This window comes from Bombina bombina, chromosome 2, assembly GCF_027579735.1.
Source record: "Bombina bombina isolate aBomBom1 chromosome 2, aBomBom1.pri, whole genome shotgun sequence".
NCBI classification, from domain to species: domain Eukaryota; kingdom Metazoa; phylum Chordata; class Amphibia; order Anura; family Bombinatoridae; genus Bombina; species Bombina bombina.
Genome location: NC_069500.1, coordinates 1,118,613,379 through 1,118,635,545, shown reverse-complemented (window position 1 = coordinate 1,118,635,545; position 22,167 = coordinate 1,118,613,379). Strand labels below are relative to the sequence as shown.

Below are 22,167 nucleotides of genomic sequence, written 5' to 3'. Positions count from 1 at the left end.
ATTCATCCTTTACTTGTGGGATACAATACCAAAGCTACAGGGCACGGATGAATGGGAGGGACAAGACAGATGGTTAAACAGAAGGCACCACTGCTTGAAGAACTTTTCTCCCAAAAACAGCCTCCGAAGAAGCAAAGGTATCAAATTTGAAAAAATTGGAAAAGGTATGAAGCGAAGACCAAGTCGCAGCCTTACAAATCTGTTCAACAGAAGCATAATTTTTAAAAGCCCATGTGGAAGCCACTGCTCTAGTAGAGTGAGCTGTAATTCTTTCAGGAGGCTGATGTCCAGCAGTCTCGTATGCCAAACGGATGATGCTTTTTAGCCAAAAGGCAAGAGAGGTAGCCTTAGCTTTTTGACCTCTACGATTTCCAGAATAGACAACAAAGAAGATGTTTGACGAAAATCTTTGGTTGCTTGCAAGTAAAACTTTAAAGCATGAACCACGTCCAAGTTGTGCAACAGACGCTCCTTCTTAGAGGAAGGATAAGGACACAGAGAAGGAACAACAATTTCCTGATTAATATTCTTATTAGTAAGAACCTTAGGAAGTAATCCAGGTTTGGTACGCAAAACCACCTTATCAGCATGGAAGACAAGATAAGGCGAGTCGCATTGCAATGCAGATAGTTCAGAAACTCTTTGAGCCAAAGAGATAGTAACTAAAAACAGAACTTTCCAAGATAGAAGCTTAATATCTTTGGAATGCATAGGTTCAAACGGAACCCCTTGAAGAACCTTAAGAACTAAATTCAAACTCCATGGCGGAGCAACAGGTTTAAACACAGGCTTGAGTCTAACTAAAGCCTGACAGAACGACTTAACGTCTGGAACATCTGCCAGAAGTTTGTGCAGTAGAATTGATAAAGCAGATATCTGTCCCTTTAAGGAACTAGCTGATAACCCCTTCTCCAATCCTTCTTGGAGAAAGGACAAAATCCTAGGAATCCTGATCTTACTCCATGAGTAGCCTTTGGATTTGCACCAATAAAGATATTTACGCCATATCTTATGATAAATTTTCCGGGTGACAGGCTTTCGAGCCTGAATCAAGGTATCTATGACTGACTCCAAGAAACCCCGCTTGGATAAGATCAAGCGTTCAATCTCCAAGCAGTCAGCCACAGAGAAACTAGATTTGGATGCTGGAATGGAACTTGAATCCGAAGGTCCTGTCTCAGTGGCAGAGACCATGGTGGAAGAGATGACATGTCCACCAGGTCTGCATACCAAGTCCTGCGTGGCCATGCAGGTGCTATCAAAATCACCAAAGCTCTCTCCTGTTTGATTCTGGCAATCAAACGAGGAAGGAGAGGAAATGGTGGAAACACATAAGCCAGGTTGAATGACCAGGGTACTGCTAGAGCATCTATCAGTACTGCGTGTGGATCCCTTGACCTGGACCAGTAACAAGGAAGTTTGGCAAGACACCATCAGATCCAATTCTGGTGTACCCCATTGCCGAATCAATTGTGCAAACACCTCCGGATGGAGTTCCCGCTCCCCCGGATGAAAAGTCTGATGACTTAGAAAATCTGCTTCCCAGTTCTCCACTCCTGGGATATAGATTGCTGATAGATGGCAAGAGTGAGTCTCTGCCCATCTAATTATTTTGGTAACCTCTATCATCACTAGAGAACTCTTTGTTCCCCCCTGATGATTGATATATACTACAATCGTGATATTGTCCGACTGAAATCTTATGAATCTGGCCAGCGCCAGCTGAGGCCACGCCTGAAGCGTGTTCAATATCGCTCTCAGTTCTAGAATATTGATTGGGAGGAGAGTCTCCTCCTGAGTCCACAAATCCTGTGCTTTCAGGGAATTCCAGACTGCACCCCAGCCCAATAGGCTGGCGTCCATCATCACTATGACCCACGCTGGCCTGCGGAAACACATTCCCTTGGACAGATGATCCTGTGACAACCACCAAAGAAGAGAGTTTCTGGTCTCTTGGTCCAGATTTATCTGAGGAGATAAATCTGCATAATTCCCATTCCACTGTTTGAGCATGAAAAGTTGCAGTGGTCTGAGATGCAAGCGAGCAAATGGAACTATGTCCATTGCCGCTACCATTAAACCGATTACCTCCATACACTGAGCCACTGACGGCCGAGGAATGGAATGAAGAGCTCGGCAGATGGATAAAATCTTTGATTTCCTGACCTCTGTCAGAAAAAGTTTCAGGTCCACCGAATTTATCAGAGTTCCCAGGAATAGAACTCTTGTGAGAGGGATAAGTGAACTTCCACCCGTGAGATCTTAGAAAAGCCAACATGATGTCTGTGTGAGACTTGGCTAGTTGTTAAGTTGACGCCTGGATTAAGATATCGTCCAGATAAGGTGCCACAGCTATGCCCCGCAGCCTTAGAACCGCCAGAAGGGACCCTATCACCTTAGTGAAAATTCTGGGAGCCGTGGCCAACCCGAAGGGAAGAGCCACAAACTGGTAATGCTTGTCCAGAAAGGTGAAACTGAGGAACTGGTGATGATCTTTGTGGATAGGAATGTGTAGATACACATCCTTTAAGTCCATGGTGGTCATATATTGACCCTCCTGGATCATTGGCAAAATAGTCCGAATGGTCTCCATCTTGAAGGAACTTGTTTAGGATCTTGAGATCCAAAATTGGTCTGAAAGTTCCCTCTTTTTTGGGAACCACAAACAGATTGGAGTAGATCCCTTGCCCCTGTTCTGTTTCCGGAACTGGGCAGATCACTCCCGTGGAATATAGGTCTTCTACACATCGTAAGAACGCCTCTCTTTTTGTCTGGTTTACAGACAATTGAGAAATATGGATCTCACCCTTGGGGGAGAATCTTTGAAATCTAGAAGATACCCCTAGGTTACTATTTCTAAAGCCTAGGAATCCTGAACGTCTCTCACCCAAGACTGAGTGAAGAGAGAAAGTCTGCCCCCTACTAGATCCGGTTCCAGATCCGGTCTACCCCTTCATGCTGTCTTGGCTTGTTTACCCTTGTTCCAAGTCTGGTTAGGTCTCCAGACTGACTTGGATTGAGCCAGATTCCCCTCTTGCTTTGCGGCAGGGGAAGAGGAAGAGGGACCACCTTTGAAGTTTCGAAAGGAATGAAAATTATTTTGTTTGGTCCTCATCTTATTTGTCTTATCCTGAGGAAGGGCATGTCCTTTCCCTCCAGTAATGTCTGAAATTATCTCTTTCAGTTCAGGCCCGAATAGGGTCTTACCCTTGAAAGGGATGGCTAAAAGCTTAGCTTTTGATGACACTTCAGCAGTCCAGGACTTAAGCCATAACGCTCTATGCGCTAAAATGGCAAAACCTGAATTCTTCGCTGCTAATTTAGCCAGTTGAAAAGCGGCATCTGTAATGAAAGAATTAGCTAGCTTGAGTGCCCTAATTCTATTCAGAATATCATCTAATGGGGTCTCAACCTGAAGAGCCTCCTCCAGAGCCTCGAACCAAAAGGACGCTGCAGTAGTTACAGGAACAATGCACGCTATAGGTTGGAGAAGAAAACCTTGATGAACAAATATTTTCTTCAGGAGACCCTCTAATGTTTTACTCATAGGATCTTTGAAAGCACAACTGTCCTCAATAGGTATAGTTGTACGCATAGCCAGGGTAGAAATAGCTCCCTCCACCTTAGGGACCGTCTGCCACAAGTCCCGCATGGTGTCTGATATGGGAAACATTTTCTTAAAAGAAGGAGGGGGAGCGAACGGAATACCTGGTCCATCCCACTCCTTAGTAACAATGTCCGAAATGCTCTTAGGGACCGGAAAAACATCAGTGTAGACAGGAACCTCTAGAAATCTGTCCATTTTACACAATTTCTCTGGAACTACAATAGGGTCACAATCATTCAGTCACTAAAACCTCCCTGAGCAATAAGACGGAGCTGTTCTAGTTTAAATTTAAAAGCCGTCATATCTGAGTCTGTCTGAGGGAACATATTTCCTGAATCAGAAATCTCTCCCTCAGCCAGCAAATCCATCACCCCCAACTCAGAACATTGTGAGGGTACATCGGATTTGGCTAATAAAGCGTCAGAGGGCTCAGCGTTTGGTCTAACACCAGACCTGCTGCGCTTCCCCTGCAACCCAGGCAGCTTAGATAAAACCTCTGTGAGGGTAGTATTCATAACTGCGGCCATATCTTGCAGGGTGAAAGAATTAGATGCACTAGAAGTACTTGGCGTCGCTGCGTGCGGGCGTTAACGATTGTGACACTTAGGGAGAATTAGATGGCATAACCTGATTCTCTTCTGACTGAGAATCATACTGCAACATACTTTTAGTAGCTAAAATATGTTCTTTACAATTTATTGACCTTTCAGTGCATGAGGGACACATTCTAAGTGGAGGTTCCACAATGGCTTCTAAACATATTGAACATTGACTTTCCTCAATGTCAGACATGTTGAACAGGCTAGTAATGACTACAAACAAGCATGAAAACACTTTATTTAGTGAAAAAAATAACAATCTTTAAAAACGGTACTGTGCCTTTAAGAGAAAAAAAGTATACACGTTCTGCAAAACAGTCTAAACATTCACCAATTTTTTCAAAATTTTGTATGTAGACACATTATAGGTAGTTAAGATTGCGCCACAATTTTTTTTAACATTTAACCCCTTAATTTCCAAACCGGATAGAAAATAGGCCCAGAAAAAAAACCCTCTCAGCACCTTGTCACTACTGTGGCCCTACCTGCCCTCAGGGATCGAAAGTGTGATGTAAAAGCTTTGATTTGGCCCACAACATACACCAGGGCCCTCAGGAGTTAGAGCTTGCTGTTTACTGACAAAACTAACTGCGCATCTGAGGCGCGAAAATAGGCCCCGCCCATTTCACTCAATGTTTCCTCAGCCTTAAAGAACCACACCAGAGCGGTTATAACTAGCCATGTGGGTTTTAAGACCTGAAAATTAAGCCATGTGCGCCCTAATAAAATTGCCCAAAAACGTTTATTGCCCACAAAAACATTAAAGCTCTCCCAATCAACAAAAAAAAAAACGTTTGCTCACAAACATTTGTTTCAGTGTCAACCATATTAGAAATTGGCCCCATATGCAAGCTAAGTAATGCCCTTCTTTTAGCTCTAGGATTACTGCTTACCCTTACCCTCCTGGGTATAATGTTAGCCTTTTGGAAATACACAGTCTCTCCAGAAAAATATGACTGAACATACTTAATTCCTGCATAGCATGAAACCGTTCCTCACACTGAAGTTTCCTGTACTCCTCAGCCTCTGTGGGAACAGCAATGGACCTTAGTTACAAATGCTAAGATCATCATCCTCCAGACAGCAGTCTTCCTCTATCTGCTGCCTGAGAGTAAATAGTACACACCGGTACAATTTAAAATAACAAACTCTTGCTTGAAGAAATTAAAAACTAATATTTTATCACCTCTTTCACTTTACCCTTCCTAGTACTTAGAGTAGGCAAAGAGAATGACTGGGGGTGGAGCTAAGGGAGGAGCTATATAGACAGCTCTGCTGTGGTGCTCTTTGCCACTTCCTGTAGAGAAGGATAATATTCCCCACAAGTAAAGGATGAATCCGTGGACTCGTCTTACCTTTATAAAATTAAAATGCATTTTTAAAGATGCCTTTCTTGGTCAATCATTATTACTTACTTGAGTTTATGGTAGATTAAAGTAATTGTAAACTTTCCAATTTGTATAATCTGATTCGGAATGGAAGTCATTTTTTAGATGGACTTTAATTCTTCAATGGTAATGAAGATACGCCATAACTTACTTTTTAATGTAGCAATGAAATTCTAATACCCTGCGCTCCGGCCGCCCTCTTCAAAACTATTTCATTTTTGTGAGCTGATGTTTTTAACTGTTCTCCAATCTACTTATACCATTTGTTTCTATGAGTGGCATATGGCTAGAGTGCTGATTCAATAACAGTCTTGTGCTTTGTCATTATGGGATATGGAGCGTAGATTGATGTAAAAAAATATTTAAACCATTTTACATAAGACTGCAACATAAATTGTGAAAAAATGTAATATATATACAGTATATATATATATATATATATATATATATATATATATATATATATATATATATATATATATATACACAAATACACACAACATTCAAATCCTGCCAGGTTTGTTTGTCCTGTGTAGTGAACCTGGCAATCATATCACACTGGAGACCTCTGCCATTGGTCTCTTATTTCGTATTACTGACAACACTTCAACTATAATACCATAATAATAATTGTAACTACATAATATTTTAATAAAGCTAACAAGTAAAAACGAGACATAAAACTACAGAACTGTGAGCCATTTTTTGCTATAATGTATGATTTTAAGTTACTGATCCTGAAATTACTGACACGTGACACAAGGATTTGACATCGAAAACATGTTTAGCTATTTATTTTACACAAAGGTCAATCATTTTTTGAGAAAATCCTTTGTTTCCTACAATTAATTTTGTTTAAATAGCCCTTTGGGTCCTAAATCTTATTGGTATGAATTCATTACAAAGACATCTAAGAAATCTCAAGTCACATAAAACCAGGTTATAAACCTTACCTCGATCACTGTCATAAAGATATGCAAATTTGTCCCATTGATAGTATTCAATCAAACTAAGTAGTGCTCCTTTGAGGTCCGGCCTCATTTGAATGACAAATGGATGAGTACCATCTGTCGGAAAGCTTGGGGTTATAAAGGACACATGAAGAGTTCCGCAAAATGATGTGATAGTATTTACAGACTTCTTGTCATAAAATCCAAAAATAGCAAAGACCCCTCTTGAAAACTGGGAGCAGACTGCAAAAGAAAATAAAAACACAAAGTAGTTAATGTTTTGATGACATGAAACATTTTTTACAATAAAAGACTAACATAACAAGTAATCTAGAATACTTTCTACATTAAATTTTATGATTCTATAAAAACAGATAAAAAAGCAATGAAAAGACCTAAGCCAAAGCAAGTCTTAAAAGAAAAAAAAAAGTTCCAGAAATAGCAAAACCATAAAATGCTCTGAGTAAAAACACTACTGCCTGACTAATTGCACTTTGGTTAATTACTTGTAAATGAACTGCTAAGACAATAAAAGCCTGCATTTCTGCATAACAATATAATTTGCTGTGGTCCAAGAATTCTATTAAAGCAATGTGGAATCAAATATGCTAATTGATAGTCAATATAAGTCAATAATGGTATTAAATCTTACTTTGTATGTCCCTAATACATGGGTGTAACCATAGTTCACAAGAATAAATACCATATTGATTTTTTACAAAATTACAAGTTGGTTGCCGAGGGTAGTATGAGTAAACGAAGGGTTCAACAAATCCACAAAGCGGCACTACATTGTAAAAGTTACCTTTGTGCCAAGATTTGTAAATTTAATTTGTAATTTAAAACAACATATGGGTAGCCAAGAACTGTACACATTTAGGGCCAGATTACGGGTGGATCACTAACAGTAACATGCAAGCGATAAGGAGTATATCGCTGGTGTTTGCACGCTTTGGGTTGAAAGATTTACGCTAGAATGATTACTGTGTCCTCAGAGCTTTGGTTAACTGTTTTGCAAAACATAAAGGGTCACAAAACACATAAAAAAATATATTACAAAGTACACTTACACTCATAGCAACACTATCTAATAAAAAAATATTTAAAAAAAAATATTGTACAAAAGAATTATAAGCCCTCAAAGATATGAGGTCTCAGGTGTTTGCTAGAAAAAAAAAGGCAAAGGGCTTTAACATAGACATATACGTACATATACATCTCTAAATAATGTGTGCAGATGTATTTATGTATTTATATGTGTATATATGTATTTACAGACATATATACACATACAAACACATACATACATATGTACACACATATAGACATATACTGTATATAAGTGCATTGGAGCCCTTTGCAGTTAAGTAGATGAAAACATGTAAAAACATATTTATGCAATATTAATTTTAATAAAGGTTTTAACTATGTATTTACTTTAAATAGTTCATATTCCTATGCTCTGCACATAGCAAAAATATTCTAAGTATTTATAAATAGATATTCTTATGTATATATCTATACCTATATAAATGTCTATACCAAAAAAACATACAGAAATATTTATTTGTGAATAAATAGAACATATTCTTCTATGTGAAGAACATTGGAATGTAAAATATTCATATTTTCATGTCGGGTTTGTGCATGAGTAGAAAGTTTACTTCTAGCGGAGTTAACGCTCAAGCGTGAATGTTTAATGATGCTCCACTCATAATCTAGCTATAAGTGAAAGGGTTCATTCACTGATATATAGTGCTTTTTTTGTAAAATAAAAGGTGCCGGTACTCGAAAAAAGGTTACGACTCATTGATTATTGATTGATATATGCTGCTCATTAACTTTGAGAAAATCAAAAGGACAACATTATTTATAATGCTTGATATATTTTGCAGCCCCCTCTTGTGAAAACTATAGTATTTACATGATGATTACAAATACTACATGTTATGAGTTGGCAGAGGTGGAAGAACCAGTACCGGTCAGTACCCCCAGAAAAAAAGATATATCTATACACACACACACAAAGTCCACAAAGGGCATGCACACTCTGGAAAGAAGAGATTTTTTTCAAATGTGCTTTATTGTGCACAAGTATCCAACAAGTAAAAAAAATGTTTTTTTTCCAAATAGTGCATGCTTTTGTGGACTTTGGATTATATGTGCCTGCAACCTGGTTTCTGCATTGATGGTGAGAGTGCGCTATTTTGGACACACAAATATGTATATATATATATATATATATATATATATATATATATATATATATATATATATATATATACTGTACACACACCCACCCACATATATATATAAAATCAAGAATAAGGTGCAGATATTGCAAAACACCACTGAAATAAAAACCTTTCAACCATTCAGAACAAATTACAAATGTTGTTTCTCTAAAATGTACTCTAATATATGTTCTATTTAATAATATGCATAGATTTAAACTAAAATGAGATGCATGACGTGCAGTGCAATATTAATTCTGATTTGCTAATAGGCATACATTAAACCTGCTAGTATTAAACAATATACAAAAGGAACAGATATTAATATCATTAATCCTTTGTGCCTGACAGGTCATGATAATGTGCGCCTTGTGAAAGAGCCAATCAGTTGAAAACTGGTATTCCTCAAAGGATTACAAAATGCAAACGAGCGCTTAATTTTTTTTTCCTTTATGAACATCCTTTTATTATGTGCTACAGAATTATAGATAAAGTTATATCTTAATTGATAGTTTAATATGCGCAATCACAGAACAATGTTTGTGCCTGAATAAATATGGTCTTTTGACCTATTGTTTAAGTCTATTTTTATCATGGTCTTTTCTTTAACATTTTAAAGGTTAACTCAATTTCATATATGGCAATTATTATACAAACACTTTGTAAATGTATACAGTGGCCTCTAGTTATCAAGCCGTCAACCGCAAATACGCTGGAATTCCTCAGCGTATTTGTGGCGAGGCTGATTGGCTGTAGTTATCAAGTCCTACAGACCGGCAAAAGTAGAATCAAGTGACGTAACTATACAATCCGCCGGACTCAGTCCGACACAGATCGATGGTTACGTCACTCCAGATGTTCCGAACTAAAGTTCGGCACAATCTGACTACTTTTGCTAGTTATCAAAGAACTAGCAGGTACGCTCGCCACAATTCTGGCCCAGCGTACTTGGTTTTCAATCCGCCGCCCTGGAGGCGGCAGATCCCATAGGAATCAATGGGAGTCTGACAGCAGTGAGAGCTCATGTTCGCTGCTGCCTGATATACCATTGATTCATATGGGAAGTGTCTGCACCTAACACCCTAACATGTACCCGAGTCTAAACACCCCTAATCTGCCCCCTCCTACACCACGGCCAGCTACATTATTGTAAGGGTTACAGGTTGTCATGGATAAATTCCCCTGTACCTTTAAGGTGCTCCCTATAAAAGAGCACCTCCTACTACCACACCTTACTGGTTAATTGAGTTTCATGCTAGCCACTGACCTACCGCCTCCTGTTTTTCCTAATGAAGTGGTGTTTGTTGTTCTCCTAATCTGATCTCAGCTATTGCCATCTCAGCTTACCAGCTATCCCTGCAAGCGCACCTACATCCTTACTACCGGAGCCGCTCTAACTTCCATCTTGATCTTGTGAGCTGCCTTACCTCTAGTTTCAGCCTTGCTGCAACCTGAAGCCATTTCCTCCGGTGAGACCAGTGTGAGTTACAAGCGCTACAGCCTCTCCGCTGTTAGAGTGAGCAGCGCTGACGTCATCAGCTACAGCCCAGGAACAGCTCTCACTCACAGAGTCTCAGCACTAACCAGCGTGTGTGTAAGTGTAACGCTCAGCCGTACACAGGATTCAGGTCAGACTATCTTTACTTCTATACTGAGAACAATACTGCTTAAAGGTTTATATAAGACTATTGTTGATAATCCGTTTATATATATTCTACAGCCTAAAATCTTATATAGTAATTGCCTTTTTTGTGAATGGTAATTTTAAGTCCTTGATTACATTTTATTCACAAGAGTTTGGCAAAGATAAAATTCATTCAAGAAACTACCAGTTATTCCTCCTTACTGTTTCTTGAATGACACAACCATAACTTTATGGTCTTTATTCATGTATCACATAAATTGATCATTCCATTACAGAATTAACCAGCCATAAAAAGATTAAGGAAGGATTTTGTGTTTGTGTACACTGGTTTATCCTACTTTCATACAAAATGGAACAAGATCAATTATCTGATAAAGTACAGGTTCTCTCAGACAGATTGGAAGCTCTTTCTGGTTCTTTCCATGAACTGCAAGTAGAGAACCAGGCATTGAAAGCCTGTTTAAGGGAGACTCTCACCCCTAAGCCTCCCTCTGTTGAAACAACACCAGAACCCATGGTCTCCCCCCCAGAGAAATTCTCTGGAGACAGATCTAAATTCAGAGAGTTTAGGAATTCATGTTTGTTATTATTCGAAATGAAGCCACGCACTTATCCTACTGAAAGGTCTAGAGTGCTCACAGTCATATCCTATCTGAGGGGGGAGCCAAGGGCTTGGGCAGACACTTTTTTTGAGAATGAAGATTCCATTCTAGGGTCTTTAACAGCATTTCTCAATCAGATGTCTGTCCTTTATGACGACCCTTTCAAACAAGTCACAGCAGAGAATACTCTCAGGTCTCTCAAACAGAGGAAAAACCGTGTAGAGACCTACATAACTCAATTTAAGATTTCAGCACGTGATTCTGAATGGAATGAGGTTTCTCTTAAAACCCAGTATCGGTCAGGCCTATCAGATGGAATTAAAGACGAACTCTCTCGCACTGGTATACCTGACTCACTAGAGGATTTATTCACTCTTACTATTAACATTGACAGACGTCTCAGAGAACGTCGTTCTGAGAAGGCTTGTAGTAGCAGGAGTCTACCCTCTACTTTAGCTTACTCTAATAAGGAATCACCCCAACCAATGGATATTGGGTTTATGAAGGGACCCCTAACCATGCAAGAAAAGTCCAGAAGGAAACTGCACAGTTTATGTATGTATTGTGCCAGTCCCTCACATGAAGTCAAGGATTGTCCTGTCCTTGCAAAGAATAAGAAGGGTAGGTTGAATAAAAATATTGAAGCTCTTCTTATGAAGGTTACAAAACCCACATATTTAACTATCCCTATTATTTTACAGTGGGATCAAGTACGGATAACCACTGAAGCCATTATTGATACCGGATCCAGCAGAAACTTTGTTGATCAAGATTTTGTAAATCTTAATAAAATACCCCTTGTGTGTAAGCATCAACCGGTTTCTGTGAAGGTTATTGATGGCACTATGCTCAAATCAGGTCCAGTTACACATCAGACAACTACCCTACAGGTAACATCATGCACACATATCACAGAAACACTTACATTTGATGTGATTTCATCCCCTATGTTTGATATTATATTGGGTATAGATTGGTTAAGAAAACATAAACCATCTGTGGATTGGGGAGATCTCAGTTTAACATTTCCACAATCCACTGTGGAAGAACTAAATTCTTCCGATGTAGTTATGTTACAGGTTCTTAATAACCAACCACCCCAACAATATGCCGATTTCTCTGATGTGTTTAAGAAAAAAGATGCCGAAAAACTACCCCCCCATAGGGACTACGACTGTCCTATTGATTTGCTTCCAGGGGTTTCAATTCCATACGGACACATATATCCTCTCTCGAAACCAGAGTTGGAGCACCTAAAAAATTATATTGACGAAAACCTTAAGAAAGGTTTTATAAGACCTAGCACATCACCAGCAGGGGCAGGCATATTTTTCGTTACCAACAAGGATGGTACATTAAGACCCATTATAGACTACAGGGAGTTAAATAAGCGCACAAGGAAAAATCGGTATCCACTCCCACTAATACCTGAGTTAATTGAAAGATTAAGGGGGGCCTCGATTTTCACTAAATTGGATCTTCGAGGAGCCTATAATCTAATACGAATGAGAGCTGGTGACGAATGGCTCACTGCTTTTCGGACTAGATATGGTCTATTCGAATATACAGTGATGCCATTCGGTCTTTGCAATGCCCCAGCAACATTTCAGTGTTTGATTAATGACCTTTTCAGGGATATATTAGATGTTTTTGTAGTCGTATATCTTGACGACATTTTGATTTACTCACAAAATCTTGATCAACACAGAATTAATGTAAAGGAAGTATTAACTAGATTACGTAAGAACAATCTCTACGCCAAGTTAGAGAAATGTATCTTTGAATCAAACAACATATCTTTCTTAGGTTATGATATAACCCCTGAGGGTATTAAGATGCAGGATGACAAGGTCCAAGCAATTCTGGAATGGCCTGTGCCCCAATCTAGGAAGGATATACAGCGTTTCCTCGGATTTTCGAATTACTATAGAAAGTTTATCCCAGGGTTTGCTTCCATTACCAAACCACTCACCGAACTCACCAAGTTAAACCTAGCTTTCAAATGGACAAAAGAAACGCAAATAGTATTTGATTCTTTGAAACGTAAATTCACCTCGGCACCTATTTTGCAGTATCCAGATGTAGAGAAACAGTTTATATTAGAGGTAGACGCCTCTGACTTCGCCATAGGAGCAGTACTCTCTCAAAGGAAATCATTCAAGGATCCTTTGCACCCTGTTGCCTTCTTTTCCAGACTTATGCAACCAGCAGAGTTAAATTACCCTGTGGGTGAAAAAGAATTGCTTGCAATAAAATGTTCCTTCGACCATTGGAGACATCTGCTCGAGGGGGCAACACAACCAACTGTTATATATACAGACCATAAGAACCTGCAGTATTTGCAATCCAACCGGACATTATCCTCCAGACAGTTACGCTGGAGTCTGTATTTCTCCCGTTTCCATTACGTTATCACCTATAGACCTGGGACAAGGAACGGCAAGGCTGACGCTCTTTCTAGGCGAGACACCAAACCGGAGAATCTCAATACCCCTGCCACTGTTATTCCCAGGCACTGTATATTAGGTGTTATAACTGATATCTCCTCTGTACTGAAGGACGCCGTAGCCACGGACACTTCAGCACCACATGCTGATCTCATCTGCAATTCTGATGGATTTTTATGTAAAGATGGGAGGTTGTATATACCTCCCTCTTTGAGACCTTCAGTTCTAAAATCAGTTCATGAGTCACCCCTTGCAGGACATATGGGACGCGATAAGACCACTGAATTACTTAAAAGGTCTTATTGATGGCCAACGGTACATCAAGATTTAAAACAATTTCTATCTCAATGTATTGTATGTGCCACAACCAAACCATCACGACAACTTCCAGTGGGGCTTCTACAACCCCTACCAGTACCACAGATTCCATGGGAAGCAGTTTCCATGGATTTCATTGTAGACTTACCTCAATCATCTAACTATACCACCATATTAGTCATAACAGACCTTTTCTCTAAGATGGCACACTTTATACCAATCACCTCTTTACCCACTGCAAAAATTACCTGTGATCTTTTCATTAGTAACATTGTACGACTTCATGGGATACCTAAAACAGTCCTTAGCGACAGAGGATCTCAATTCACCTCGAGATTTTGGAGAAACCTGTGTACTGCCCTTCATATTGAACAAAAGTTATCCACTGCCTACAATCCACAGACGAATGGTCAGACGCAGAGGGTAAATCAGTGGCTCGAACAGTATTTGCGCTGTTACTGTTCACATCAACAGGATGTTTGGGCCACTTATTTACCCTTAGCCGAGTTTGCTTATAACAACACCCAAAGCTCTACTACTGGCACTTCACCTTTTTATATAAACTACGGACTGCACCCTAATTTCACCCTTTTTCCCAGAGTTGAAACACAGACCCCCCAGGTAAATGATCTTGTCAATGACATTGCAGCCAATTTCGCATCTATTCGAGACCAGATCCACAACGCTCAGATCTCTCAACGTAGGTACTACGATCTCCGACACCGACCTTCACCACGATATACGGTAGGACAACGAGTCTGGCTATCAACCAAGCATCTTAGGATACCATATCCCTGTAGGAAATTGGGTAAACTTTTTATAGGTCCTTACCTGGTGACTCGAGTTAATAGCCCTTCAACTGTGACTCTGCAACAACTTCCTTCTTCCTTCAGGATACATCCAACTTTCCATGTGTCCTTGGTCAAGCCTTGTGACACTCCTGTTGCTCTTGATGGAACTTGTGACAACACCCTCTCAGTTGCCCCGGACTCGGAGTATGAAGTTCACAGCATTGTGGACTCTAGACTCCGCTCGGGTGCTCTGTATTACTTGATCCACTGGAAGGGTTTCGGTCATGAGGAGGACTCTTGGGAACCTGCTTCCAATGTTACCGCTCCGAGACTCGTTTCCCTTTTTCACAGACGCAATCCTGATCGCCCCAGACCTTGAACCTCGCTGTGGTTCTTTTGGAAGGGGGCTATGTAAGGGTTACAGGTTGTCATGGATAAATTCCCCTGTACCTTTAAGGTGCTCCCTATAAAAGAGCACCTCCTACTACCACACCTTGCTGGTTAATTGAGTTTCATGCTAGCCACTGACCTACCGCCTCCTGTTTTTCCTAATGAAGTGGTGTTTGTTGTTCTCCTAATCTGATCTCAGCTATTGCCATCTCAGCTTACCAGCTATCCCTGCAAGCGCACCTACATCCTTACTACCGGAGCCGCTCTAACTTCCATCTTGATCTTGTGAGCTGCCTTACCTCTAGTTTCAGCCTTGCTGCAACCTGAAGCCATTTCCTCCGGTGAGACCAGTGTGAGTTACAAGCGCTACAGCCTCTCCGCTGTTAGAGTGAACAGCGCTGACGTCATCAGCTACAGCCCAGGAACAGCTCTCACTCACAGAGTCTCAGCACTAACCAGCGTGTGTGTAAGTGTAACGCTCAGCCGTACACAGGATTCAGGTCAGACTATCTTTACTTCTATACTGAGAACAATACTGCTTAAAGGTTTATATAAGACTATTGTTGATAATCCGTTTATATATATTCTACAGCCTAAAATCTTATATAGTAATTGCCTTTTTTGTGAATGGTAATTTTAAGTCCTTGATTACATTTTATTCACAAGTGTTTGGCAAAGATAAAATTCATTCAAGAAACTACCAGTTATTCCTCCTTACTGTTTCTTGAATGACACAACCATAACTTTATGGTCTTTATTCATGTATCACATAAATTGATCATTCCATTACAATTATACTTATTAACAGCCAATCGGATTGAAGTTCAATCAGATTGGCTGATCCAATCATCCAATCGGATTGAGCTTGCATTCTATTGGCTGTTCCAATCAGCCAATCAGATTTGTCCTACCTTAATTCCGATTGGCTGATAGAATCCTGAGCTGTTGTTCGTTCCAGGTAGAGCGCTTCTCTCTTTGTATGCCAATTATTATGACCCTGGGGAAGTCTCCCTATGGGTGATGGGGGATACCAGACGTGGACTCCTTACCCAGTGTGCTTAGAGGAATGTGGCTGCACCTCACTGACGAGGCCCATAGGAGGCCGAAACGATCATCTGGGGTTGTCATGTTCCTTGTTCAGAGGAGAATTGCCTGGTATTTCGGGGCTGGACTGACCTTACTTGGCAGGATCAGACTGATATACTTCAGGAAAGTTTTCTTCTGTGAAAAGCACACTGGTCTAAAAGAGGCTGCTTCCGGGTGGTAAATCGCCATAGAACAAGCCACTGAGCTGTTGAACATTCAAGGTAGAGCGCTTCTCTCTTTGTATGCCAATCGGAATTCAAAGGACGCCATCTTGGATGACGTCATTTAAAGGAACCTTCATTCTGTGTTAGGACGTCGATGGAAGAGAATAGCTCCACGTCGGCTGGATTCAAGATGGCTTCGCTCCGGTTGATTGAAGATAGAAGATACAGCTTGGATGAAGACTTCTGCCATTTGGAGGACCTCTTCTGCCCAGATTCGATGAAGACTTCTGGACGTATCGGATGACCGCTTGTGCCCGGCTGGGTGAAGACGGCTCAAGGTAGGGTGATCTTCAAGGGAGTAGTGTAAGTTTTTTTATACGGGGGGATTGGTGTAGGGTTGCGTGTGTGGGTGGTGGGTTTTAATGTTGGGGGGTTGGATTTCTTTTTTTTTTTCAGGTAAAAGAGCTGATTATTTTGGGGCAATGCCCCGCAAAAAGCCCTTTTAAGGGCTGGTAAAAGAGCTGATTACTTTGGGGCAATGCCCCGCAAAAGGCCCTTTTAAGGGCTATTTGTAATTTAGTTTAGGGTAGGGAATTTTATTATTTTGGGGGCTTTTTTATTTTATTAGGGGCTTAGATTAGGTTTAATTAGTTTAAACTTCTTGTAATTTTTTTTATTTTCTGTAATTTAGTGGGGGTTTTTTTGGTACTTTAGTTAATTTTAGTTAATTGTATTTATTGTTAGGTAATTGTAGTTAATTAATTTAATTTATTTAATGATAGTGTAGTGTTAGGTGTAATTGTAACTTAGGTTAGGATTTATTTTACAGGTAATTTTGTAGTTATTTTAGCTAGGTAGCTATTAAATAGTTAATAACTATTTAATAGCTATTGTACCTAGTTAAAATAAATACAAAGTTGCCTGTAAAATAAATATAAATCCTAAAATAGCTACAATGTAATTATTAATTATATTGTAGCTATCTTAGGGTTTATTTTATAGGTAAGTATTTAGTTTTAAATAGGAATTATTTATTTAATTATAGGAATATTTATGTAGATTAATTTAAATAATATTTAAGTTAGGGGGTTGTTAGGGTTAGGGTTAGACTTAGGTTTAGGGGTTAATTCATTTAATATAGTGGCGGCGTTGTAGGGGGGGCAAGGTAGGGGTTAATAAATGTAGGTGGCGGCGGGCTCCGGGTGCGGCGGTTTAGGGGTTAAATAACAGCAAAAAATTAAATTGTCTCTAGGTCACACAGCTGTGAAATACAAATATATTAATAATCTCATAAGGATGGTCAAAAACTTGTGGCTCCTAAATTTATGGGCTGGGTCGTAGATTTTAAAGTCTCTTGAGCCTTGCACTAGGTATTATCAAAATACTGTACTATATTTGATCATGCCACATATGATTGAAAATGGGCTCAAGACTGCTCCATTTATTATGCTTCATTTAAAGAGTCATTCAGATGTGAAAATTGCATTCTCTAATTCATAAAAATATATTTGCATTGCTAATCCTAGATAACTGTGTGCTTAAAGGGACATGGAACCCATTTTTTTTTCTTTCATGATTTAGATAGAACATACCATTTTAAACAACTCTCCAGTTTATTTCTATGATCAAATTTGTTTCATTCTCTTGGTATCATGTGTAAAGTTTTCTAAAATTGTATGCTCTCTCTGAATCATGAATGTCTAATTATGACTTAACTGTCCCTTTAAATCCCACAGAAGAGGATATCTAGGGTCAGTAATGGACAAATTACATGTCCTAACAAACTAGAGAATATAATTTTTGCTTTCCAAAATAGTGCTTTTGCTATTTTTGCTGAAACTACTACTCTCTAATGTAAAATCATGGTCTAGTTAATAAAGCCCATTCAAAAAACTAATATCTAAAAACTAATATAAAAAAACACACTGCAATATCGTTACTTAAAGGGACAGTAAACACTTTGAGATGGTAATATAAAATGATAAATTGTATATAATAAAACAACTCTGCAATATATTTTCATTATTTATTTTGTCCTGTTTGCCTGTAATTCCATTCTGAAATTGTGAGCTTTTCAGTTCCTGTTAGAAATGGAAGTGCAGAATACTGTTAAATCCAGCACAACCATTGGCTGCACACTCTAGTGACCTATTTATAACTGACCCTAATTAGCCACAGCAGAGATGGTAACACAAGTTACAACATGGCAGCTCCCAGTGTTTTACACTTATTTTGTCACTTTTTAAACATCATTCTATCTAGCATGTATTTAGTGTTTTATGTCCCTTTAAAAATTGCATCATTCAAAAGAGTCATCATTCATTATAATTAATAAGGCAGAATCAACTTTGTAACTGTTCATCTCTTGGTGCATAGAATAACCCCCATTGTTAACTATACCGCCATCGCAAAAATACATTAAAAAGTGTTAAAGAAAAAAAAAACTAATAAAAACACCCTCAATAAACAGCCAACTCTAACATATGCACAAAATATAAGTTAAAAAAGTAAAACAAAATATCCTGAGAAAACTTCTACAGCTTTGAAATAGCAATACACGACCGCAAGAGAGGCACAGAGGCTTCTGACCATGTCTTAAGAATGTTCTGGAACTCATGACTGTGACAAAACACCTCTTGTTCTATCATACTATTATATAACAAAAAGTATAGGAAAATATTCCACATTTACAACTTACAGTGTTTCAAGCATATTTCCAAAAATGATGTGGTTGTAATTGTTTTAGCTGCTTATCAATAAGATATTATGTATTTGTTCTTTAAAGCGACATTAAAGTCAAAATTAAGCTTTTATGATTCAGAGCATGGAATAAAAAAATAATATGTCAATTTACTTCCATTATCAAAAAGTGCACATTCTATTTGTATGCATACTTTCTGAGGCACAAGCTTCTACTAAGTGTGTGCAAGAGTTCTCAGTATATATGTAAATGCATTTTGTGATTGGCTAATGTCTGTTACATGATGGGGGGGGGTGTAAGTAATTTTTATTAAGCATTTGTTGATTATGCAGTTCTATTGTACTTTATTTAAACTACAGATGTGAATCCCACTAATGACTTTGTAGAAAATATAGCTAAAGTGATTCTCAGTGTATTTGGAACATGATCTCACCTTCTCCACGAGGTTCCTTAGCAACCTCCTAAGCATCTATGAATCTAACCCAATAAGAACATACTCAATAATTTATGTTCTCTGAAAATGCTTTCATCCTGGGCCATATTAAATGCCTTGATACATTTGAATATTTAAATCAACTCATTGCAGCTTTCAAGATTGAGAATTATGATGCATAACAACATCCCATCCTCTAATATAAAAGGCCAGACCGGACGTGAGGGCTGTGGTGAGGTGTGGCCAGTCGGGAGGGGGAGGTGGGTGTTGTCGGGAATGGTTGTGGCAGTGAGAGAGAGCGCAAAAAAGAGAGAGGAGAAAGAGCAAAAGAGGAGGGGGAAAGAGAGCAAAAGAGGGGGGGAAGAGAGGGAGAGAAAAGAGGGGGAATAAAGAGAGAGAGCAAAAGAGGGGGGAGAGAGACAGAACAAAAGAGGGGGGAGAGAGAGCAAAAGAAGGGGGGAAAGAGAGAGAGCAAAAAAGAGGGCGAGAGAGAGAGATCAAAAGAGAGGGGGGAGAGCAAAAGAGAGGGGAGAGAGAGAGCAAAAGAGGGGAGAGAGAACAAAAGAGGGGGGGAGAGAGCAAAAGGGGGGAGAGAGCAAAATAGGGGGAGAAAAAGCAAATGAGAGGGGGTGAGAGAGCAAAAAAGAGGGGGAAAGAGCAAAATAGAGGGGGACAGAGCAAAAGAGAGGGGGGCAGAGAGAGCAAAATAGAAGGTTGGAGAGAGAGTGAGCAAAAGAGAGGATGTGAGAGAGAGAGAGTAAAAGAGATGTGGAGACAGAGAGCAAAAGAGAGGGGGAGAGACAGCAAACGAGAGGGGGGAGAGAGAGAGCAAAATAGGGGGGAAGAGAGCAAAATAGGGGGACAAGAGCAAAAGAGGGGAGGGAAAGAGAGAGGGCAAAAGGGGGAAAAGAGAGAGAGCAAAAATTGGGGGAAGAGAGAGCGCAAAAGAGGGGGGAAGAGAGAGAGCAAAAGAGGGGAGAGAGAGAGCAAAAGAGAGGGTGGGAGGGGGAGTAAAAGAGAGGGGGGAGAGAGAGCAAAAGAGAGGGGGAGAGAGAGCAAAAGAGATGGGGAGAGAGAGCAAAAGAGAGGGGGAGAGAGCAAAAGAGGGGGATAGAGAGCCAAAGATAGGGGGAAGAGAGCAAAAAAGAGGGGAAGAGAGAGCACAAAAGAGGGGAGGAAAAGAGAGAGCAAAAGGGGGAAAAGAGAGAGAGAAACGAGGGGGGGGGGAGCGCAAAAGAAGGGGAGAAGAGAGAGAGCAAAAGAGGGGGGAGAGAGAGCAAAAGAGAGGGTGGGAGGGGGAGTAAAAGAGAGTGGGGGAGAGAGAGCAAAAGAGAGGGGGAGAGAGAGCAAAAGAGATGGGGGAGAGAGAGCAAAATAGAGGGGGAGAGAGAGAGCAAAAGAGAAGAGGGAGAGAGAGAGCAAGACAGAGGGGGAGAGAGAGAGAGCAAAAGAGAGGGGGAGTGAGAGAGCAAAAGAAAGGGGGGGGAGAGAGAGCAAAATAGATGGGGAGAGTGCAAAAGAAAGGGGGAAGAGAGAGAGCAAGAGGGGGGAGGGAGAGAGCAAGAGAAGGGGGATAGAGAGAGCAAAAGAGAAGGGAGAGAAAGAGAGCAAAAGAGATGTGGAGACAGAGAGCAAAAGAGAGGGGGAAAGATAGTAAACATGAGGGGGAGGGAGAGTGCAAAAGAGGGGGGAAGAGAGCAAAATAGGTGGAAGAGAGCAAAAGAGGGGGGAAGAGAGAGCACAAAAGAGGGGAGGGAAAGAGAGAGATAGCAAAAGGGGGGAAAGAGAGAGAGCAAAAGGGGGGAAAGAGAGAGAGCAAAAGAGAAGGGGAAAGAGAGAGAGCAAAAGAGAAGGGGAAAGAGAGAGAGCAAAAGAGAAGGGGGAAGAGAGAGAGCAAAAGAGGGGGGATAGAGAGCCAAAGAGAAGGGGGAGAGAGCAAAAAAGAGGGGGAGAGAGAGCAAAAGAGAAGGGGGAGAGAGCAAAAGAAAGGGGGGGAGAGAGAGAGCTAAAGAGAGGGTAAGAGACAGAGAGAGAAAGGAAAAGAGAGTGTGGAAGAGAGAGAGTAAAATAGAGGGAGAGAGAGAGAGCAAAAGAGTGGGGGAGAGAGAGCAAAAGAGTGGGGGAGAGAGAGCAAAAGAGAGGGGGGAGAGAGCAAAAGAGAGGGGAGAGAGAGAGCAAAAGAGAGGGGAGAGAGAGAGCAAGAGAGGGGAAGAGAGTGAGCAAAAGAGAGGGGGAGACCGATTAAAAGAGGGGGTAAGAGAGCAAAAGAGGGGGGAGAGAGAGAGCAAAAGAGGGGGGAAAGAGAGAGAGAAAAAGGGGGGAAGAGAGAGCAAAATAGGGGGAAGAGAGAGAGAGAGCAAAATAGGGGGGAGAGTGTAACGGTTAACTGGTTACTTGTATCTAGAACTGTCCCTTTAATTCTACCTGCCTATTTAAAGAACCTCTTTCCAGCACTCATTGCTCGTTAATTGAGCTATTCCTATTCCGGATTGTGTCTCACAAGTTTGTTTCCTCCTAGCTCTCTGACTCCAGTCTATCTAACTACCGCAAGGACTGCTGGACACTACTAGCAAGTAGTGTCGTTACCTACCGCCACCTCCTCTGCCGCTCTAGATACGATCAGCCGGGACTCGCCTGCACACTCTGCTCAACAGCTGAGATTTTGCAGCACACTCAGCTTCCTACGTCATCAGCTGCAGCCGGGTGCTTCTCTCCCTACCTCTCATGCTGCCAACTGCTCTGCATACAGACCGCAACAGATGCGGCTTCACTCCTAAAGGGACGACACCTCCAAAACCCAGGTCAGATCTTC

At 40.4% G+C, this 22,167-nt stretch overlaps 1 protein-coding gene across 1 annotated transcript in view; it reads right to left on the bottom strand.

Annotated features, from left to right (window-relative positions):
• Nucleotides 1-22,167, bottom strand: part of GRIA2 (glutamate ionotropic receptor AMPA type subunit 2) — a 380,491-nt gene that overhangs the window by 220,761 nt on the left and 137,563 nt on the right. The window contains exon 3 of the mRNA XM_053703773.1: nucleotides 6,548-6,787. Within this exon, the coding sequence (XP_053559748.1) occupies nucleotides 6,548-6,787 (240 nt within the window). The remainder of the gene's footprint in view (nucleotides 1-6,547; nucleotides 6,788-22,167) is intronic.